The 24,409-nt window shown below is 37.3% G+C and overlaps 1 protein-coding gene across 1 annotated transcript; it reads left to right on the forward strand.

The window, feature by feature from the left end:
- The first annotated feature begins 8,287 nt into the window (after positions 1–8,287).
- LOC134223212 (tenascin-like) lies at positions 8,288–24,174 on the forward strand. Its single transcript, XM_062702352.1, has 6 exons — positions 8,288–8,465; positions 8,529–8,801; positions 8,875–9,018; positions 9,716–10,027; positions 10,099–10,239; positions 23,999–24,174. Exons 1-6 carry the CDS (start codon positions 8,402–8,404, stop codon positions 24,085–24,087), a joined length of 1,023 nt encoding a protein of 340 aa, XP_062558336.1. The 5' UTR covers positions 8,288–8,401; the 3' UTR covers positions 24,088–24,174.
- The last annotated feature ends 235 nt before the right edge of the window (positions 24,175–24,409 follow it).

Consider the following 24,409-nt stretch of genomic DNA (forward strand, 5'->3'; position numbering starts at 1 on the left):
ACATATAAAAAAATAACTCTGAAGAATGAAATTAAGATATGTATGGTTGACATCAATGTGGAAATCGTATACGACAGCTCAAAATATACGCACATTATGGGACGTCAATGTTTTGAAGAAAACGGAGAGTTGCTCGCAAAGCTTTTTGGTAAAAATTAATAAAATAAAAGAGTTGAATAGTTTTTCAACATATGTCTCGGTAAAAAAGTCCTTTGATGGAGAAAACATTCGTTTGTACTTCAGATATTGATCGTGGATGCAAGGGCGACTATGCAAAATATGCAGACGTTCTAAGTTCTAAGTTATTTTCCACAAGTTTCAATAACCCACCAGTGGTAGATTGGAAGTCTTCAACATACGTGATCGACGAAGTGATGAATGGATCTACATTGGGGTGCCAAGTTTCAGCAACCCAAATTATGCCCCTATGCAAAATTTTGGCTGTGAAAAGACAGAAGTGGGAAAGGAAAAAGGAGGACGAAGAAAGAAATAAAGAAAGAAGGAGGAAAAAGATACAAAACAATACAAGACAAAGAAAGAAGAAAAACGAATGAAGAAGGAAAAAAGAAGTTAGACGAAAGGAGAACGAAAGAGGAAAAATAAATGGGAAAGTATGAAGCAATAATGAAGAACGAAGGAAGATGAAGAAACAAGGAAAATGGAGAAATAAGACAAAGAAAGAAGGAAAGAATAAATATTATAATTCTTCACTTTTCAATTCTCCTTTTTCCCCTCTCTCTTCTCATTCCTCCCTTCGTAATTCCCGCTTCTCACTGCCACTAATTTCTTATCGCTTTTCATTTCTCTCTTCGCACTTCTCACTTTTTAATTGTCATTTCTTACTTCTCCTTATTTACTACTAACTTCTCACTCCCTCTTTATTTTAATTTTCTACTTCTCAATCCTTACTTCTCAAATCTTTTCATTTCTCACTTCTCATTTCTGATTTTGCATTTCTTACTTCTCATTACTCACTTCTGACATCTTCCCGGGTAGAAGCCGTGATATTTCCCGTAACACGGTAGATCACTTTGGCGTAGTGAGTTGCGGTGTAAGATCTACCAAACAGAGCCCTAGCTTAATCCATTTTTCTAGCTAGGGCAATAAGTTGTGGTAAGGATTCATCGTATTTAGTCCCCGCTACCAACAGCAGTCTCAGAAATAAAACATAATTAATGTTACCTTGCAGATAGTTGAAAAACTCGAATTCCCCTTGTTTGAGGCTAGACTGTATGCAGCAATTAGCAAGCTTTTCAAGCAATTAGTTAAAAAACCTCGGTACCCGGTCCTAGGCTGAACTGACTGCTGGGAAAATCGAGTTAGGGGTTTAAATACGTACTAACTCTTCATGAACTGGTGAAAATGGTAGTGAGAGGAACATGCGGAAGTTCTTATTACACAGCTCAACAAGATTTTGTCCCTAACACCAAATAATGTGCCCCTAGTAGATTTTTGCTCGCTGAATCCGAATCTGAATTCAGATTTGCTCTAACACGTCGAGATTTTGAGATATACCTTAACAAATGTCGTAAAATCAATGATTTTTGGCATTTTGGAACAGCCATTGTTAACCCTATAGCAAGAATTACTAGTCAATCAAGGTCCAAAATGGATCACAAACATCTAATCTTTCGAAATGTGGTGCATTTTGAACAAGTTAAACATAATAAGTGTGATTTATCTGCAATTTTAGTTAGTGAAAGTTATTTAAAAATATGTTTTATGCAAGCCACCTTGTATACAAGCCTGGTTATTTTCTGTGAACGGTTTTGAGAGGAAAGTAACAAGAATTCAATATAATAGTTTGTCCAAGCAAAAAAATAATTTGTTTTCATTGAACTAACTTCTATTGAATATAAATATGATATTGTATTTCCTCTGGCGCGATAAATTTTCAATTATTGCACAAGTGATATGGTGTATTTAATTATTCAATTTATGTCAATTTATGCTCCTTTATTATGTTCATTCGAATAAAGCAAGTACGAGAACTGTACGCAGTTCTATATATTTTGATTATTCCTGCTACAGGTAATCTTCGATATAACGTACCCCCGATATAACGTACACTCGATATAACGTCACTTGATATAGCGTACATTTTCCCCGTTATAACGTACACTTTGAAAAATAATTTTATTTTTGGTAGTTATTACAAAATAATGTACTAAATAGTTATTATCATTCATGTAGGGATGGCATTATTGTATAGAGTCTAATTTTATCAGCTTGAGGCATTATTTACTGTTTTCTACACTTTGCACTATCCTCAGAATTCTCCCGAGGTATTGGATGATATTGAGTTAATGAGGTTTTAGGAATGTCTAGTTGATATTAGTCAAAGTCAGAATTGATGACGGGTTGTTTTCAGGTCTAAGTTAGCTAATGTTGAGTGAAGTAATGGTATTGTAGATCCTGGCTTGAAATGTGTACCCGATTATTTTAAAATTAATCCTAGAGGAAATTCCTGGAGAAGCTCCCACAATAATTTCTGGTGGTAGAGAAATTCTAAAATAGTTCCAAAAAGAATCTCCGAATTAATTCTTTAAAAAAAATCTGATTGAATTCATGAAGGGATTAAAAGAAACTGAATAAATTTTTGAAACGAATTCGTAAAGTAATTTCTGGAAGAATATTTTAAATAATGTCCAGTGGAATTTTTGAAGGAATTCTTAAAAGAATCTCCGAAGGAGTTTCCTGAATATATTTTAAATGAATTTAGGAAGGAATTCGAAATAGAATTTGCGAAGAAATTCCGAGATTTCTACAGGAATTTCTTCGGAAATTCCTTCAGGAGCTCCGGCAATTCCCGGAGGGATTTCTTCAAAACATCATCCCGAAATGAATACAGTAATTCCTTCGAAAGTTCTTCCAGCAATTCTTTCGGAATTTCCCTTAGACATTAGGTCAATACTTTCACATCGTATTCTTTCTTTAATTTCTTTCAAGAAAATCCTAAGACCTCCGGACCCCCTTCGGAAACTCCTTGAGCAAAACTTTTAGAAATCATCCCAGGAATTTCTCTTCTAGAATAAAAGTGATGAGTGTTTCCGAGAAATTCTTGAAAATGTAGTCTAAAGCGTTAATTGTTTGTGAATGGCAGGTAAAACTCTTCTCGTAGGTTTTCCCAGTACTTAAGCAACTGCAGTAGAGCAGGGCATGATTAGCCTCCACCACCCTATAAGACCGCATCCAACCACTCACAATAGTCCTCCAACCCAACACCAGAAGGCCTGAAGTATCTTCATTAAGTAGCCATTAAGGGGTGGCGTAATTGGGTCGATACTATGAGACGAGGTCACTGACTTGAAAAAGGAGGTCATGACCCTGGGTTGCGGTCACTATTCCAAAGTATTTTGAAGCGAACGGATGTTACAAAGTTACCAAAGTTGGAAGTTGCAGAGTAGAGAGAAAGTACTTGGGACAAGAGAAGGCGTTGAGGACAACCCCACTATCTTTATGTTGAAAACCCCAGCAAGAATCGCCGTAATTCCCTGGTTCCGTAGTCGGCCCAATCCGGCATTGTTTCCGCTGATAGTCGATCGCCATTCTTATTAGTCGAGTTGTAACGAAGCAAGAAGCGAGGAAGATCTCCAAGCCACCCAGCGATACTCCCGGTAAGCCCGCACAGCCACAGAAGGAAGGAAGGAAGAAGAGGAAGGAAAGAGTGGTGAAGTGCTGCGAGGAAGGCCAGGGCTCAAAAGACAGGTTAACTAGCTGGGATTTTTTTTTTGAAAAATCATCCGGAAACAACTTCGAAAATAAATCTAAAAATCATTTTTAAATTCCTCCTCAATGTTTTTTCGAAAAGAATGAATTTCAAGAATTACTTCAGAATCTACCTAATGAGGAAATTCTTCGAATCATTCATTTCGAAATATATTCAAGAATTCATTTAAACATTCTCCGAAAATACCTTCGTAACTCCTTTAGAAATATCTACGGATAATATTTTAGAATTTCTTTAGGATATTCTTTCGAAAATCCCTTTGGGGATTTATTCTGTAATTCCTTTACGGATTTCTTCGGAAAATTATTAAGGTTTTGAAAATTCGCTTAAGAATTTCTTCGGAAGTTGCTTTAGATTTTTTTTAGGAATTCATTTAAGAGTTCCTTCAGGAATTCCACCGGAAATCCCTATGGAGATTCTTTCGCAAATACCTTAGGAAATTTCTTCAGAAATTCCTGTTAGCGTCGAATTAAATAAAAATTCAAAAAAATCAGGATTTTCTAGAAAGTCCTCCAGAAATTCGTTTAGAACTTTCTCCAGCAAATATTTCGATCTTTCTGCAGGAAATTACTTTGAATATTCCTCAGTTTTTTCAGCAACTCTTTCAGAAATTTCTTCGGAAATTCCAGAATTTCTTTAAACATTTCTCAGGAAATTCCTTTAGAATGTTTTTCGGTAATACCAGCGGAAAATGCTTCGGAGAATTCTTTTGATTTTTTAGGCATTCCTTTGGGAAATAGTTTGGAAATGCCGTTTGGAATTTCTTGGCATATCCCTTTAGGAAATCTTTGACTTTTTCGTTGAAAATTCCATCAAAAATTCCTTCAAACATTTTGTTGAAAATTCCTTCAAGGAAGTATTAAAATTTCTGGGAGAATACATCCAACAAAATATCGGATAGAATTCAGGTATTTTGTATGATTTAATTGAAGAAAATAATTCCTAAAGGAATCTCTGAAAAAAATATCAAAGGAATTTCCGATGAAAAAATCATAAAATTCTCCAGACTTTTGTTTAGGATCTTCTCTAGAAATTCCATCGGAAATTTCGAATAAAATTGATAAAAATTACCATCAGCCATCAGCTGATATCAGCTTTTTTTCAGAATAATGTTGGCGTATATAATTAAATATTTATGAAAATATTCAATTTGGCAAGTCACATGCCCCATCGTGCCCTAGTTTAAATCCACTAAAGATCGCGGATACTCAATAAATAAAACAAACGGTACAACGAAAAGCAAGCCTTGTGTTCCCAGTACCTTTTAGCCTCTTATTTCCTGTACTTTATACAGAAATAAAATGACGAATAAAAATCTTCGGGTCATTAGCAACGAACAAGTTTGTAGGAATTGTTCACAAGAAAAGCTGTTCCACACTGCTAGCTGAGCACTATACATAAAAAAAATCGTACATAAAGTACATGATAGTACAACATTTATGTAGTGTAAAATAAGGATGATTACTCATGCTTCGATATAACGTACAATTCGATATAACGTACAAACTTGAAATCGATATGTACGTTATATCGAAGTTTACCTGTATTTATGATCATTCCAATATTCCTATGATAGAAATTTGGGCGGAAAACTATCAATTAGCAAAATCAATCAACGAATCGATAAATTGGTTTTCGATCGTTCTTGTGTATGATTGCACACAAGCTGAAGCGATGTTGACGGTTACGCAACAGAAACCGGAAAACGTCAACAACCTACTCGTGCGTGGGGGACTTTTTATTTGATTCGCGTTGAAAATGCTGCGTGGATGTTGCAATAATCCCAATGCAATTTCTTTAAACTATGATCAGCTTATAACATTGAAAAAGGAAAAAGTTCACTAGTTTTATCAAGCTTTGTTATGTGCTAAGACGCAAAGTTATACGCCAGAAAAAAAAACTTGGGCTCCGCTCCACTTGTGTGCTGTTCAACATGTTACAGTTACCCGAGCATATGGTTGGATGATCCGCCAATCCTGCACTCTGATATTTCTCTAATTTAACAAAACAACGGCATGAATGAGAAAATTTACGATGAAGTTACAAAATGGTTAAGTTTCAACTTATTTTCCGAGTGCTGAAATGTATTTTATTAGTCAATGTGGCTTGAATGCTCTGGTAGGGGATCTAGTAGAGGATTTGAATACGTTCAAATTGCACTCCGATCTTTTTCCTTGTTGATTAAAAGAAAGGAACTTTATGGATCATCATGTTCTCACTATATTCTAGCACAACACAATTGCAACATGTTAACAGATTACGTGTGGTTATTGGAAGTTGATCGATCGAGAAAAAAAAACAACCAGAAATCGAGCAGAATAACATTTTAGGAGGAGGAGAAATGTTGAGCATAAAATGAAAAAACGTGGATATTTTATTAAAAGTCCAATGAAACATATATTTACAAACTGACTAGTATCTCTATACTTCATTTAACATTTTCTTATCCCAGTTCCTCTGGCCTCATGTTGTGGAATTTTCGGTTTTTCAAGTAAAACCGAATAGAAAACAATTGTAACGTGCAAATCTGATGGAAATTCATTAGATCAGATGTGCTTTTACCGTTTCGGGTATTAATTGACCTAAAATTATGTTAATATACTTCATGAAAGTCCTTCGAAAAATGCCAATTTCTTCAAATTAGCGGTATTAATTTAGCTATATCTCAAAATTTGGACGTGTTAGAGCATATCTGAGGACAGATTCGGATTCAGCGAGCCAAAATCTACTGAAGACACATCAATTGGTTCTGAGGACCCGCAAAAGGTTAAATTTTGTTCCCCTGTGTTACTGAACAAATTCTCTTGCTTGAAATGGTCTTGTAGACAGAGCTAAATCCCGGGTTTTCATTGTTTACTGGTTTTCTAGAAGCAAGACAAGGATATGGCTAGGGCTCCGATGCATGGCCAAAAACAGTATCACTGTTCTGTTTTCTCAAGAAAGGATTGATTTCCTATTGATAAGGGGCGCGCCTTCAATGGGATTGCTCTCTGTGAAGGGTCTAAATAGCGGGACCTTGTCATGGTGTCTTGAGAAAACAAAACAACAACTGTATCGAAACCGATACTGCATTGCTTATCAATAGTAATGAAGTAATTCGACATGCACTTTAACACTAAGGATACGGGTAACGCTACAATAGATCTAATAACAGGTCGCAGTGGCACACCCGAACAGGAAAAAAAAACCGTGATATTGATAACAAAACATGATATGAACTTGTTTGAAATTATTTCAAACCCGGGTAGACAATAATAGCTCATTAACAGTAAAACGTGATATTGATAACAAAACATGATACGAACTTGTTTGAAATAAGAGTAAAAATAACAAGTGAAAATAACAAAAATTTGCACCGAAATGTCATAAAAATATCAGGTTTTGCTATTAACAAGATATTGATGAGTTCTTGTTGGTAGCAAATCCTGATATTTTTATGATATTTCGGTGCAAATTTTTGTTATTTTTGCTTGTTATTTTTACTCTTATTTCAAACAAGTTTGTATCATGTTTTGTTATCAATATCACGTTTTACTGTTAATGAGCTATTATTGTCTACCCGGATTACTCCTCACCTCTCACTTCACGCTTCTTACATCGTATTGTTTACTTCTGATTCATCAATTGTCACTTCTCAAATCAGTCGATATCAGCTATGGTAGTTAATGTACGAACACGGATTTCCAGATAAACTAACACGATTGGTCAAGGCAATAATGGATCGGGCGATGTGGGTAGTTCAAGTTTTAGGATCACTTTCGGATCCCTTTTCAAACGCGCAGATGGTTACGGTTACTGCTGTTGTACATCGCTTTTGAGGAGGGTAATACAAAGGGCAGATTAGTACGATTTTCACGAAGTACTTTTAACACTGATATTAATCCTTTGTGCATGAGGCAGAAAAGACCACTAAACCAGCCGCCATCAAGCCACTTGAATTCTACTGAATAAGCCTTCCTGTAGTTTTCATTGTCCGCTCGTGAGTCAAACACTTGAAACCTCTACACAAACGTCATTCAACTAATAATAAAACGAGTATTACCTAATGATGAGTGATTCAAGCGCCACTTCATTAGGGGATTTATACATCGAACGGCAAAACCCAATAAACATTGAACGAGAGTTGCAGTTATTTAAATTTAGGTCAGAGTTGTGCATTCTTGGCTGAAAATCTAATCCTTTCTTTTTGCTCGCTCACAGTTTTATTTTTTATTTTTTTTGTTAAGAAATTAACTTATTTCTTTATTAATTAATTAATTTCTTCCTGCATTTACTTTGAATGAGAAACGTAAAAATTGCGGAATACGATCCCCCCTCTAAACCTTCAATTAGCTCTTGGCCCCTTACATAGATACTAGACCGTATAAACCGAGCTCATCAAACTGTATTGATAAAATTTGGTAGTATCAAATATTCAGCAAGCTCATTATACAACAATTCAATAAACGTACCCCTCGACTCGTACGATCTAATTCGGGTAACACGAAAGCAATAATTTTATAGCATTAATGCAGATAAAGAAGTGCTTGGCTATCATCACTAAAGACTCTTTGTCTATCTGCTATCATTCACCAATACCACGAGTAGATAAACGAACTAATCGCCTAATAGTTTCTTCGAACTGTATCACCGCGCAACATCTATCAGTTTATCGCCTGGAAAAATAAAAAAATGCGACAAAAATTATTAAGTTTGGTGATCTTTCTCGCACTATGGAGCAGTGCTTTTGCCAGTGGTAAGTAGTGACAACGCTTGATCATTGCATTCGTCTTTGCTGACGACCCATCTTCTCCGCCAGGATTAATCGATTTAAGCTGCCAGGGCGATGAAGACTGCGAAACGTACAAAAGTAGCGCCGTCAATAGCACGTGCTCCAACGGAGTGTGCCACTGCGAGCTGATTGAAGGCGGCAATCAAACCGATTGCACACCGATCATCGTCAAGGCATCCAATCTGGTTGGCGGTCGATGTCCCTGCTTGGCGAATAATTCCCACTGCAACGAGCAGACTCAGATTTGCGTATGCAAAGATGGTTTCCTTCCGAGCCGGGAGGGAAAGTATTGTATGAGCAGTAAGTGTACCGCGCCGGATCGATTTCACTTTTTGAGGTTAGTTTGGTAATTAATCATTTCTGCCCTTTGAAGAGTCCGTTGAACTGGGGAAAACCTGCGAGATCGATGAGCAGTGTATTATAAACGATCATTTTTCACATTGCGATGACATACACAGCAATTGTAGCTGCTCGGACCATTTTGTCATCTACCAGAAGAAGTGCCATTCCATTATTGGTTAGTCTGATTTATGTTATGATTATGAACAATGAGGGGTGAATCCATGTCATGTCAGCGATGTATTGATTTCATTAACATACATATGTGACGCATATCAACGTTGATCAAAATGCAAATATCTAACTTTGCAGCAGATTAATTGTTACAAAAGTCGTATTTTATCCTGAAATTCAGTGGGGAAAAAGACAATTAAGAACAACACCCACTATTTCCGTCGCAACGTTAATAACTCGGCCGTATTCAAGCCAAATGGCTTGATTTTTTTGTACATCACTAGAAATCTACATATGCTAACATATTCCTAACATCGAGTACACTTGGGTCGCTTTCAACGCGGATTTCGAGAGTTACGCGGAGTTTTCCAAAAAAAACCGCTGTTATACATAAAGGTCGATTTTTGATAAAGTCGTTTTATGCGGTTTTCTGGACCTACTTTATTTTTGGAATTTACGCGGAACGTATCCCCGGCATAAAAATCGACCTCAGTACAATTCGATTGTAATACGTTCAAGAAACAAACGTTGTTGACGGAACTAGAAGGTGCTTCCAAAATGGTCCTTTACCCTATCTATTATTTTTCTAAAGAAAGACAAAAGTACAAATAAAAAATTTGAACTTATTTCGTCAATATGACATGGAACCCTGAAACACCTACATGTGTGTGAACGGAAAAAAACTAATCTTCTTCTCTTAGTATCAGGCGACACGCCCTGTAAGGAGGACACGGACTGCTTGAAAAAATCGAACAACTCCATTTGTCACGCGCAGCAATGCATCTGTGACGGAGGATTTGTGGCGAATTCGGAGAATACAACCTGCCTGCCAATAGCGCAGTATGAGAAGGAGTGCACCGACTCGAACCAATGCATCGGCCAACTTGGCATCGGATCACATTGCAGCGAGGGCAAGTGCATTTGCAGCGAGCAGTACTATCCCTTTCCGATGGAAGCCCACAATAGTACCAGTGAGGAGCATAAGATTCATGTGTTGTGCAAGCGAAGAGTCAGTGAGTATCATATAGAATGAAAAGGTTCGAGATTTTCAGAAGGTTTCAATGGGATAATTAACGCTTTCCAGCGCATGGAGCCAGTTGCAACGGTAATAAGGACTGCTATCAGTTTCATCGTGGGCCTCACGAGCAAACAATGGAATGCTTCATGAATGAGTGCGTATGCACACGTGGATTTTACGAAAAAGCAGGGATTTGCATAAGTCACAGTAAGTAATATCATTCGTGTTTACCGTCTTGTTGATTTGAGCTACATCGCAGCCCAATCTAACATCTCGCTAGCATCGGATCGCTATCGAGGACAATTTTCACCGAGTTATTGTTCGCCTTTCAGGTTATGTGCCAGAATTTTTCTAAAGATATAAAGAATTCTGAAAAATCTCATTTTTTAGATAATTCCTAGTGTTGTTTGATTTGTTTCTTGTTTTTGTGATTTTTCCAGCAATGAGCACGTATATTTACAAAAAGAAGCGACCAAATTGGTGCCGTATTTCTTTGTTTCGCGATGAGATGAATATATGTTCAGTGATATGGAGATCGGAACATTTCCGCTAGGTGTCCAACTAACCATCCTTTCCCTTTCTCAGCATTCCCAAGCACGAGGCCAGGACAGATTTCCACTATTGGAGAGTGCATTGCTTCCATCTTAGAGATGGTGATTAGTCCCAAATCAATATCTGTGATAACGGATGAAAGTGATGCTGCTCTCATACAATAGTCTTAGCTTGTACCACCTACGAATTTGTGCGAATTGCTCAATGCTGATGCTAATGCTAATTTTTATAATCACTTTCGGAGTTAAATCGAATATTTCCCTAAAATTTAAAATTGTCCTTAGAAAAAAACTGATTTTCCACCATTTTTTTAATCACTGGCGGAGTTAAGTTGGGGCACAATGGGGCACGTGTGCCACCAAATCGAATATTTCCCTGAAATTTAATCTCGAAAGATTTCTTGGAGTTATTTTAGAAAGAGTATTTAGAAAAATCTGAGAATTTCTTTTGGAATTCAAATAGGTATTTCTCCGGTAATTTTATTGGAAATTACAAGGTAAATGCTTGTAAGACTTCCTTCGGAAATACTTTTAGCAAGTTCTATGCAAAATCTATTAGAAAATCTTTCAGACTATGAAAATTTCTTCAAAAATTTCTTCTGAAAATCCTTTAGAATTTTTTTCTACTTCAGGAAATCTTTCCAGAGATAATTTATAATATTGCGCCTTTATTTTTTTGTTGACATTCCTCCTGAGATTCCTTCGGAAAATCCTGTGGAAAGGCCTTCGTAAATTCATCCAGCAAATCCTTCGGAACTTCATTTTCCTTTTAGTAAAAACATATCAAATTCCTGCAAGAATTATTCCACATACTTTGTTGGAACATTTTTTTCCTTCAGATCTTCTGATGTTTTTTTAGGATTGCCTTTGGAAATTTCTTTGAGAGTTTCTTCGGAAATTGACTTAGTAATGTCTTCGGAATATATATTTTAGGAATTCTGCTAGTACTTTCTCAAGAACTCTGTTCGGAAAATCTTGGAAGAAATTCTTGGAATACCTTCGAAATTTCCCTATAGGAATTCCTTCAGATCTCCAGGAATTCTTTCGAAAATACTTGTAGGAATTTCTTCGATTATTCCTCCAGGTTTTTTAACAACTCTTATAGAAATTGTTTTAGACTTTCGGAGATTTATTTAGAAATTCCTTCGGAGTTATTTCCTTTGAGCGTTCTTTCGGGAATCTCTTAGAAATTCTTCTAGGAATTCTTCAGAAATTTCATTTGGAAATTCTTTTGGGTCCTCCATATGAATTCATAGAATTCATATGAATTTCCGTAAGAGATCCCTGGCCTTTCGGGAAGTTCTACAGTAGAATCCCTGCAGGATTTTTTTGAATTATTTCTGGAGGAATTCCCGAAAGAAGTTCCGAAAGATTTTCTGGAAACATTGAATGAATAAATGCATTTACAAAAAGCAATTTGAATAGATTTACGAAAATATTTTCTTAGCGAATTTCTGAAGGAATTTCCTAAAGAACTATTAAAGGAACCCATGAAAGAATCTCCAATGTAATTTTCAAATAAATCTTCTACTTCTTTTTCTTATTCTTTTTCTTTTTCTTCTTCTTCTTCTTCTTATTCTTCTTCAATGGCTCTACATTCCAACAAGAACTTGGCCTGCTTTTCAATTTAGTATTCTATTAGCATTTCCTCAGTTATCAATTGAAAGCTTTTCTATGCCGGCCATTGCATGAGTTTGTATCTTGTGTGGCAAGTACAATGGATACACTATGCCCAGGGTGTCGCAAAAGTTTCCAACCCGAAAACATCCTAGACCGGATCGAGAATCGAACTCGCCATCTCCGGATTGGCAATCCTACGCTCACAAGGCTACTGGAGACCCCACATTTTCAAACAAATACCTACTGGCATTTTCATATAAACTTTCTACAGGAATTCATTCACAACCATTCAAGATGTCAGCAAACTTGACTTATTACGCGTTTACTAGGTCAATTCAACCGCTGCAACATTGATACATTGCATGTTCCAAACCTCATTTAAGTGTTTACGGGCTGAAATTTTTTAAATTTGCGATGTTTGTCTATAAATTATTCGAAATACATGAGAAATAGCAATGGTTGTTACATCTAACTATGTAATCATGGGCAGTGCAGTCGATCCATCATTATACGTTCTCAAAAAATCCTTTGAAATTTACTTCAGGAGTTGCCTTAAGGAATTCTTTTAGCAATACGCTCAGAAATTCTTTCAGGTATTCCATTTCCTCGGTTGGGGCCCTCCTTAGCCGTGTGGCAAGACGCGCGGCTGCAAAGCAAGACCATGCTGAGGGTGACTGGCCCCAAGGATGAACTTTTTATAGGAAAAATGGGACTTACAGGGTTATAAACTAATCAACTTAGTTTAACGAATTGAGATGATGTCTGTATGTGCGTATTTGTATGTATGTGTGTGCGCAAAGCACGTTCAAAATTATCAGCTATTCTTAAGCACTTGTCCTTAACCAATTTGTTCGCAAAAAAATTGCATACAACGGTGATACTTGTTATGAATAAAAATTAATGTGAATTATAGAATATATTTACCTATCAGTGCTATTTTTAACTTTTTTATACATTTTTTTTCATATGTAAAACATGTGAAAGGCATCAATACCGATAGGTGGATTAATCAGGCATTTTCTCATTTATATTAGTCCAATCACCACTGGAATCACAATGATAACAAAGAAGGAACATATTAAGATTCACAGCTATCGAAATAAACCCTGAAGGGAAGAAAAAATTTGCGTTATTAGAGCATCATCCACTTCCCCCGCAGTGTTTGATACCAGGGGTAAGTGTAAAATCTTTGAATTATTTGCTTTCATGGTACAAACCACTACAAATTGAATAGGATTAATTTAATTGTATTGTAATAGTAACCTGTGATATAAATTCACTTGAAAAAGGGACAATTGGTGCAAATAAGAATTGGTTTTATGAATGCAAAAATCAACTTTTCGCGAAACCTTAAATTACAGTTCAAGCGTTAACCGTGTTAGTGTATGTATTATACAAATTTCAACATAGTATTAGTGTGAGCATCAAAGTATATTCTTGAATAGTGTTATGATGTGGTAAAAACTGTAAAGTATGTACAACTCCAATTTTTCGAGTCGATTTTTACACTTACCTCCTTTTTCCACTTCCCCCAGTGTACCTTATACAATGCAAAAAATTGGTTACTTGACTTAGAAACCTCGCAGTTAATAACTGTGGAAGTGCTTGATGAACACTAAGCTGCGAGGCGGCTCTGTCCTAGTGTGGGGATGTAATGCCAATAAGAAGAAGAAGAAGAAGATTCTTCTGGGGATGTAATGCCAATAAGAAGAAGAAGAAGAAGAAGAAGAATTTCTCCGGAATTACTTTCAGGAATTACCAAATAAATTCCTAAAGGAATTACCAAAGGAACTTGAATTTCTTGAACTCCACTGTACATTCCTCCTAGAATTCCTTCGAAACTACCTTTAGGTATTCTTTCGGCATATTCTCAGGAAATTATCTTGGAGATAGATACATAAATTGTTTAGAAACGCAAAAGATATTCCTTAAAAATTCTGAGAAGGAATTCTAGAAAGGAATATCTTTAAATACCTTGCATCTTGAGAATTCCTCCGGAAATTCTACAGGAGATTCCTTCGAAAATTTCTAAACAATTTTTTTAAAGAATTTCTTTGGAAAATTTAGTTGAAATTCCTACGGAATGTTCTTCAGAAATACCTGTAGATATTGTATCAGGGAAATGTGTTGAACTTAGTTTATAATTAAAAACCCAGAATAATGCCCCTAGCGGTGATGGTGCCTTTCTCTTGTATTACAAAACAAGAAAACGCATAAAAGTAACAAGAAAAGCACATAAGAGAGGTCAAAATTGCACTTAAGAGAGATAGATTCAGATATTTTCATCAATTCACATTTATTTGCAGTTGCAGCAGTTTAAAAAAAAGTTTCGATTTTGATTTTTTTAAAGGGGACCCTTGGGAAAAATGGGGAAAAACAATCACTTGTCATAAGACGAGTTTGTACAATCCCATTAAATTCCACCACTTAATTGTATCTTGACAGATACGTATTTCGACCTCAACAGTAAGGTCGTCTTCAGTGTCTCGTACTTGACTCGACTTACGACGTACGAGACACTGAAGACGACCTATAATAATTTTCTTAAGGCCAATTTTCAATAGCGAAAAAAAGGAAGGATTCCGAGCCAATGCAACCTGTTAAACAAATAGTACAAAAAAGTGTGTCTCTCATTTTTTTGTACACACACACACACACATATACATACATACATACATACATACTCCGAAGTAAAGCATATTGGTAGTACCGGAGAAGTTTAGGCAAAGACACGAATAGGATGGAAAGATGGAAAGTTCGAATGGTAGAATCCATGAAGTAGACAGTTTATCTTGCGGTCCGAGGGGAAGCAAGGTAACAAAACAAGTAAAGGAGGTTTTTTCCCTCAGTCGAGGGTTTTTCCTCCCACCACGTTGGAAGCAAATTTCCATAGAAGCAAGATTACCTAATTGTGGAAGGTAACTTAGCAGGCGTGATCCCCAGAGCCCAATCCCCCTAGCAGGCCGCAAGGGAAGATGGTGAATGTTTCCAAGCAGTTTTGCGAGGAAGTGCAGACGAAAGTGTCATAACTCAATAAAAAAACATACATACATACATACATACACACATACAGACATTACCTCAATTCGTCGAACTGAGTCGATGAAGAAGGACATGAAATAATCGGTTCTTGTAAGTTGAATGGCTCGCCGGAACTTCGGTCAGGTGGCACAAACAGCTTCATCTTACTTTCTTACTTAGATCATACTTTCTGCCTGTTTCGTTCGATTGAACTGTCACGTTCGCTCCCGTTCTGTTCAGAACCGTAAACTTCTCCTTCAAGAAGTTGGTTGCCAGCAGATTTTTCATAAGAACGACGTCTCCCTCAGAGATGTCACTTGGCCTTGCTCTTCGTCTAGTATCTTCCCGCTCCTTTTGTTGCATCTTTTTTTTAAATCACTATCTCGAAAGCCAGAGATCGTCGATCTGGGGAAGTTTTGACCGCAATTTCCTACCCTGAAGTAGTTCACTAGGTGCTTTACCCGTCACGGTATGAGGGGTGTCATTGTAGAGAACTAGAAAACTGTCGAGCTCCACTTTCCAATCACCCGCATAATCGAAAACGATTTGCTGTGAGGTTATCACTATTCACACGAAACAACAGCTATTGTTACGATTTACATTATCATCGGTTTACAATGTCACTATATGTTGATCTAAAACCAAAACCATACATAAGTTTTATTCTACGATACCATATGCAATAATGTCAAAGTATATTACTTCTGTACAATTTTGTATGCTCCATTCTATTGAAGGAAACGATAAATAACTGTAAATGACTTATTGTAACAATACATAATATAGCTTTGAAATAATCATGCATTGTTTAAATCTAGCTTTATTTTCTTGCTATTTTGAACACACATGAAAATTCATATCATACGAACGATAAAAATCCAGTAAACGTTAGAGTTCTGCGATCAGTGTGTTTTTTTATGAAAGCGAATAATTAGATTTCCGTGTTTTTGATTTATGTTTGGTTTGATATTTTTACGGATGGTTCGCGAAAGTTTTGTTAATTATAAAGAAAAGTGGTTTTATATGTATATTAAATGAAAAATAATGGTGTCGGATAAAAAATATAAAGGTTAGTAACAAACTTTATTCACATCAGATAAAATTCAATTGAATTAATCAATATCATATATTTTTTCCAGTTTCTTTCAAATGCCGGATGCCGCGGGTTGCAGATAAGGGAATTCGTGACATGCGGCAAGACGGATTCAGCGTGAGAAAATGAACGGTATATCTACTACAAACATTCATAAGTGATAAGACCGGATGGTGAAGCTGATGATGGACATGGACCGCAGCAAGACCTTACGCCGTACCGCTTGATGGCAATCGGTACGGTGTCCAAGGAGACAAGCAAGTACATCGAGCTGCGGATTCTGCGATTGCAACCAGCTCTCCCGGTCTCATTTACTAAAGGAATATACCAAGGAATAGACACTAGGATAACACAAGTGATTTTTATAACAAAATATAATTATTTCTTCACATATTTGTTGTGTTTTCATTGAAAAAAATAAGTAAAAATTTCCAAGATAGTTCCTACTAATTAAAGATAAGACATACGGTCCGTCGATTTTTTCATATATCATTCTACTGTTTCCACAATGCATTCCGTACTGTTTTATCCAAAAACATGGATTGTAACTGAACCATTTCACATATTGTGTATGCATAAAAATGTACCGGAAAACGCTGTCTTTTGTACAGTAATTATACTTAACCGCCCATTACCCATGTAGTTGATTAGCCAAACACAATATAACATACTGTAAGAACCATTCATGATGAAGTGAGTTTATCATAGTTATAAACTGTAATCGGAATAGTAGAATTAACATTGTTTATAGTCATAAATGATCTGAGAGATGGTCCAGTAATGGTTCAGAATTATGCGGGCATGCATAGGCGATTTTCATTCTTTTAAGAAGAGAGCGATTCTGCCTCTCGACTTCGCCGTTTGCCTGTGACCAGTAAGGCGATGTATGGTTCAAATACGCTCCAATATATCTACAAAATGACTCAAACTTCGTCAAGACGAAATGCTTAGCATTATCTAGTGTCCATGTTCTGAATATCCGCTTCAATCGCTTGATAGTCTCTTGCGCTGTAATTCTTCTCATGACTTCGATTTCCATGTAGCGGCTATAGTAATCGACGATTACTAAAAGATATTCGTCTGTTGGCATCGGCCCGAGGAAATCTATTGCGACATCAACCCAAGGTTTATCCGGAAGCATACGCCGCATCATGGGCTCAGGAGGACTTGCTGTTTGCACTAGCTGGCAACCTTCACATGTTTCACACATCTTCACGGCATCTTTATCGATTCCAGGCCACCAACATCTTTCTCGGAGTCTTCTTTTCATCATCGATTGCCCCGGATGCCCTTCATGAGCTAGTTGACACATTCGAGAACGCAAATCTTTGGGAATCACAAGTTTTGTTCCCCGCATCACTAAGTTGTGTACATAAGAAAGTTCAAGGCGAAATAGCATGTATTCTTTAAGGTCACTCTGTTTCCAGCAGGCCTGGGAATTGTCGCGTTTGTCAGTGACACCTGACAAGATACATAAAAACATGGTCAGTCAAAAAAACTTGTCAACTTCCAGTTTTCTGTCGCAAGACAGGATCCCCACGACCAGATGACAACTTTTTCCAACCGCGACAATTTGCTTTTGTTGTACGTCTTGTTAGAGCACACATCTGCGACAAAAGTGTGACAACGCATACACTTTCGGCTCTGCGCACGACACAACATTGGTCCCGAAAGTAAGTTATGTCGCATCTTCTGGTTGTCCATCTGCGTGGAGGAGCAATTGACGATTAAAGGTTGCATGAAGAAGAAGAAGTCGAAGGATGATATCTGAAAAATATTGCACAGGGAAGCATACGGGAAGTTTTTTAAAACTCTTCTCAAAAATTCTAGGAGCAATTTAATTAAAAACGGTTAGCAGTACGGGGTTGGACTTTCCTTCTACTGCATAATAAACGCAATTTTACGATTTTAATTTTTTTTTATGATATCATACTTGATACACAGTATAAGAAAAGTCCAACCCCGTACTGCATTCCGTTTTTAATTAAATTGCTTCTAGAATTTTTGAGAAGAGTTTGAAAAAAAATTTCCGTATGCTTCCCCGTGCAATATTTTTCTAATATCATCCTTCGACCTTCATCCTTCCTTCATGCAACCTTTAATCGTCAATTGGCAGTCTAATGTTGCATGAAGAAGAAGAAGCAGAAAAGATGATATTCAAAAAAATTTGCACGAGGAAGCATACGTAGAAAATTTTGAAACTCTTTTTAATAATTCTAGAAGCAATTTAATTAAAAACGGTTAGCATAACAACATAATTTCGATTAAAAAATTTATTTACTGATATTGAACTTCATTCACAGTGTAAGACATTTCCGACCCCGCACTGCTAACCGTTTTTAATTAAATTGCTTCTAGAATTTTTAAAAAGAGTTTCAAAATTTTCTTCGTATGCTTCCCCGTGCAATATTTTTCGAATATCATCTTTATGCTTCTTCTTCTTCATGCAACGTTTGTTCGCCAATAGCAGCGAACAAATTTGAAATATCATACTGAAAAGAGCACTTTATAATTAATTATTTCTTTGTTCTCTTGACAGATTTTCTGTTTAGAAATAAGACATTTTATTCAATTTTTGAGTTGTTACGTACATAATAATACACAAACAAAAAAACAAGTGTCTCTTGTACAGAGAAAGATCCCCCAGTGTAGAATAACTGAACCATTTAACGCAACGCAAGTTTGCTCGCTTTTCACGCGGTTTATGAAGTTTTCGTACTTTTCAAGCGGGTTTTGCATTGATGCTGTTTTTTTAACCGATTTTGTTCACGTGGATTTAAAAAAAAAATCGGAGCATACGAAACAGCGATTTTTGATAAAGTCATTTTACGCGGTTTTTGTAATTTACCCGGTTTTGACTTACGCAGTACAATCAATCGTCCGCGTAAATATCGACTTCAGTGGATTCGTTTGTAGCAATTGCCTGATAGACGGTTATTTTACTGCAATTTTTTATGTATGAGAGGAATACGGAATTCTATTTAAGCGTATATCCTACATTAGGGGCAATTAAGGAACATTCGATACATTTTTGATTGATTGGAATTACTGCACGTTAACTTGGGCGGAGTATTAAATTTTAGTCGCTAGCCACGCGCTGTTGTGGGGCTGTACACTTATTAGGGTGCATTTTTGTGTGTTTTTCGAAACCCCCTCCAATGTAAATTTTTTTTTGGGCAGCACTCCCTATTCCCGTCAGCAACGTTCATTACTCAAGCGCATTACAACCGAATTACTTGTTTTTTAGTACGTGGTTAGTTTCTGTCGATATATAGTGATGTACAAACAATCAAGCCATTTGGTTGGAACGCGGTCGAGTTATTATCATTGCGGACGGGAATAGGGGGTGCTGCCCAAATGGTCCCGCTCCCTATGGAGAGTAGGAAAATGATAGTACTCCTTCCATAAGTGCTTACGTAATAAGTGTACGGTCATGAAACGCTCATGCGGGCTTGTTCATGCTATGTACAGCGTGATATGTTTTTTGTTTTATGATGTTCAAAATACAACAGCTTGTGTGCTCGAGTGTTAATGGCCCGCTTAAAAGATTTCCGGATATAGATAATTTCAAACCATTCGTGATTTTTAAACATACATTTTAGATATATAATTAAATGACGCATTTTGGTTAAACAGGAGGAGCTGGACTAAAATCACCAAAATTCGACACATTATTATTATGCCGTACATATTAGCCGTTTTTATAATGAGCTCGACTTCAACTGCTGTAAAACCCAGAAACCATACCATTCCAGTGGTTTCCCCACATTTTGTCATCAATTCATAATGCCAACATTTTGCTGACAACGACAACAATTTTTGTCGCGACAAAATTCAAAGGTGACATGACGAACTTTTTTGTCAATAACCATGACAACTATTCTAATCCGTCTGGTTGTGCAAAACCTTAGTCGCGATGGAAAGCGTCACACGACAAATATATCGTAACAAAATAAGTATGTGACAAGATTCAAAATGTCTTGTCGGAGCGAGAGACCAGTAGTACGCTGTATCGAGCTACGTTGGTTAGGTTGTGTTGTCCAGTTTGATGTGACTGTTTTCTCTTTGGTTTTGTCGCATGGTTTTTCTGTATGAAGGTGACAAATCCCAGGCCTGGTTTCCAGTTATCATGTGTGATACATTTGATAAGCTTCTGTAGCTCTGGGTCTGAGGCAGTGGCAGTAATGACTTCTCCAATATCTATTGCAGCGGATTCCTGAACTGCTCTAATTATACACTCCGTCTCCGAATCGTATTGATCACATTCATTCGCAATGGATGGAATAGAAAGCGATTGAGCTACCACACGTCTTATGAAGATTTCTGAATCCTCATGCCACTCGTGGTCCTCTACATGGGCAGCCAATCTGGACAAACAATCTGCTAGGTTTGCTGAGCCTTTACGGTAAACCACCTTAAATTTAAAAGCTTGTATTCTCAGAAGCCAGCGTTCGATCCTAGCGGTTGGTCTGGACGAAATCGAAAACAAGGTTTCCAGAGGACGATGATCTGTCTCGAGTTCGAAAGTAATACCAAGCAAATAAATTTTAAACCGTTCAACGGCCCAAACGATTCCCAATGCCTCTTTCTCTATAGGAGGGTACTTTAAGCTTTTAGAAGCATAGCTGATAATCCGTGGCTGATTACCCCGAAATTGTATCAAAACGGCTCCCAGTCCTACACCTGATGCATCAGTTACAACCAAAGTCCTAGGATCATAATACCCTACCAGTAGAACCTACTAAAGCTTTTATTCCATCAAACGACAGCTGATGTTCTGAAAGCCATTCGAATTTTGTATCGTGTTTTAAAAGTTGCCTGAGAGGGTTGTTTACTGTGGTCAGGTTTGGAACGAATCTACATAGAATAGTATTATGATTAAATGATGTACCAAAACTCGGATCATCAAGTCGGTTTACAGGACCGGAACCTTTTTGCAGCTTACCAACTTCTTCTCTTCGTATGGAGCTGAAGGTATGGGAATCTATGAAAATAGAAACCAATTTTAGGAACGCAACTAATGCCAGGCAATCGAAACGTTTTATCACTCCGAATGTTTCCATGACTCGCAACATCTTAGAATTATCTAAAAGAGACCTAATCACTTATACGGGTCTCATTACAGGTCATTGTCCGAGTCGATATCATTTGAAGCTTATAGGAAACTTCAGAATGATCTATGTCGCTTCTGCGACATAGAAAAGAAGATTCGGAGCATCTGTTATGCCGTTGTCCGGCAATTTTGGAACAAGACAAAGTTCTTCACCAAGGGGCTTATAGAACCACTTGAGCTTGGTAGAACAAATCCCAATTCGGTGGTGCATTTCATTCGAAAAGCTGAGCCGTGTTGGGGAGAAGCTGTTAGTCAAACAATGACGATCACTTCCAATAGCGATACGCCATAATGACATAGCAAGAAAAAAAAGGGGAATATATTACAATAGATCAAAAAAATGGTCGCAGTAATAAAATATACCCGACAAGGAAAAAAAAAAAAAAATGTACCAAAACAAAAAACAATTTTATACATAGACAATCACACCTATATAGACACATATGTGACCAATCCTAATGCAACGTACACACCAGTCAAGCAGTTTGACGAACATTGACTCCGCCCCAAGAAAACGCTTCGGTTGCTGCTTTGTTTGAACGTGTGTGAAGTTGTTCGAACAACCATTTGACAGTTGGCGGCTCGGTTGGAAAAAATTAAAACGGTTTGATTTTGGTTTGAGTTGTCGGGGTGGAGTCAAGGTTCGCCGAACATGTTTGAGCATTTGTAGTGAAGTTGCACAAACCCCCATATATTTTTTGATGGTTGGTGCTCGAGTTGGTACTCCGGTCGTTCGTGTGTGATATTGTTGATCGAATAAATTAATTGTTCGTGTCGCTGTTGGTAAAACTTGAGGGATGTTTGAATAAACGAGAGGTGGAGTCAATGTTGGTCCAACTGCTTGACCGTGTGTACGTTCCATAAGGAGATCCTAAGTTCTTCTCTTGTTTGAGGCGCTCTACAAGCCACAATTGACTTGACTTTCTCCTCGCTCGCTGCTATTCCATCCGCGGACAAATTATGGCCCAGAAAGTTCACTTCTTGCTGCTTGAATTTACACTTGTGATCGTTTAGCATAATTCCGTATTGGTGTAAAACGCCCAGTGTCTGCTTCACCGCTCTATCATGATCTTCTTCCGTTTCACCAAAGATTAGTATATCGTCAATAAACACCACAGTGTTTGGACAGCCCACCAGAATACATTCTATTGAATTCTGGAAATGTTCTGTAGCACAGTTTACTCCAAATAGCAATCATTTGTATCGATAAAGGCCCCAATTGGTGATGAAAGTCGTAACATCGCGTCTGTCTTCTGTTATTTCAACTTGGTGAAAGGCCTGCTTGATGTCCAGCAATGTAAAAAGTTTTGCATTTCTGAACTTAGCAATCAGGTCATCGAAGACCGGAAGAGGATGGTTGAGCCCAAGACTACGCGCAGCAGCTGGAAGTGACGCTCCCAACGGAAGAGCAGCTAGGCGCAGCGTCTCTTGAAAATGGCTGGAGAGATATTCGATCCGCCATTGGAAGCACCGCAACCGCTGCACTAGGTACGGTGGATCCCGACCAGAGAAACGACTGGTATGACGGTGAATGTGAGCAGTTAGTTGAGGAGAAGAATGCAGCATGGGCGAGATTGCTGCAACACCGCACGAGGGCGAACGAGGCACGATACAAACGGGCGCGGAACAGACAGAACTCGATTTTCCGGAGGAAAAAGCGCCAGCAGGAAGCTCGAGACCGTGAAGAGTCACACTCACTATTACGTATTTCTGTCCCAGATACCCTCTGGGACCAGAGAAGGTACCTCCAGGGGTACATGTACCCAGATTGAGAACCGATGATTTGGGAAATCTGTAGTAAAAATGCGCTAGAACAAAACTACCTCTATTTTTTTTACAACAGGAACAATTCTCGCAAAGAATCAGGTCTACCCACCTTCTCTACTTTTTATTCAATACCATTTTTAAACTGTAATTCGAGTTAAGCACGAGCTTTCTTTTGATGTCAAGATATTTCTCTGTGATATTACCATCAAGTAGAAGGATTTATTGAATAGTATTTCTTGAAGGCAGAAAACGAGAACCATTCGAGGTGTTAAAAAGAATCAAATGAGAAGCCCAACTATGTGGTTTGATTTGATGTTTAAAAGTACATCAAACCACATAGTTGGGCTTCTCATTTGATTCTTTTTAACACCTCGAATGGTTCTCGTTTTTTTAGTTAGATTATGTATTTCATCTATGTATGATCGTTCTAACTAGTATGAATTTAATTTTGATTTATTTTGGGAACCAGCAGAATAATTTGAACCATTTTGTTTTTTTTTATTTCTTTAAAAACATTTAAAAAGCATTTCTCAAAAAATAATACAATTTGTTTTAAAAAATGTAAAATTTACTCTCACACTCCGAATAAGAAAAATGAGCTATGAAATGATTTATTTTTGGTATCGGTGAATCTATTCGAAATGTTCGTGACAATTGGGAAAGGTCACTTCCGTCAGTTGTCTAAACAAAAGTTCAAAGAAATCTTACCAAAATAAAGTTGAATACGTTCGCCTGTACTTTTTAATTAACAAAAAAAACATCCATACATTCTTTACATTTTCAAACATTTTGTAATTTCAGGTGGGTCCTCATCTATTCGCGTACCATCTATTGCAGCATGCTTCATGTTGCTGGCAGCGTTCTATTCAAAACAGTTATTCACCTGTTGAACAGCGTATGTTGTTTGCATTACACTCATATATGTTAATTTGTTGTTATATTAAAAAATAAACAAAAAATGCTTCTACGCTCAACAAGTGTTTTCTTTTGTCTATATGCGCAAACTCCCTACATCGCGAACACGTGGCCCACGCGCCGGTTCTATGCGCAACATGTTTGTTTACATACCAGTTGAATGCCGGCAAGCGTGGTCCTACTTGTTTGCAAACAACCGGCATCCATCGCGGCATGGCAACGTAACCACGTGGTAACCATAGTTACCACCGGTCACCATATCCATGGAAACCAAACATTAACAACAGAAAATTTTCA

The sequence above is a fragment of the Armigeres subalbatus genome, chromosome 3 (genome assembly GCF_024139115.2).
Source record: "Armigeres subalbatus isolate Guangzhou_Male chromosome 3, GZ_Asu_2, whole genome shotgun sequence".
Lineage (NCBI taxonomy): Eukaryota > Metazoa > Arthropoda > Insecta > Diptera > Culicidae > Armigeres > Armigeres subalbatus.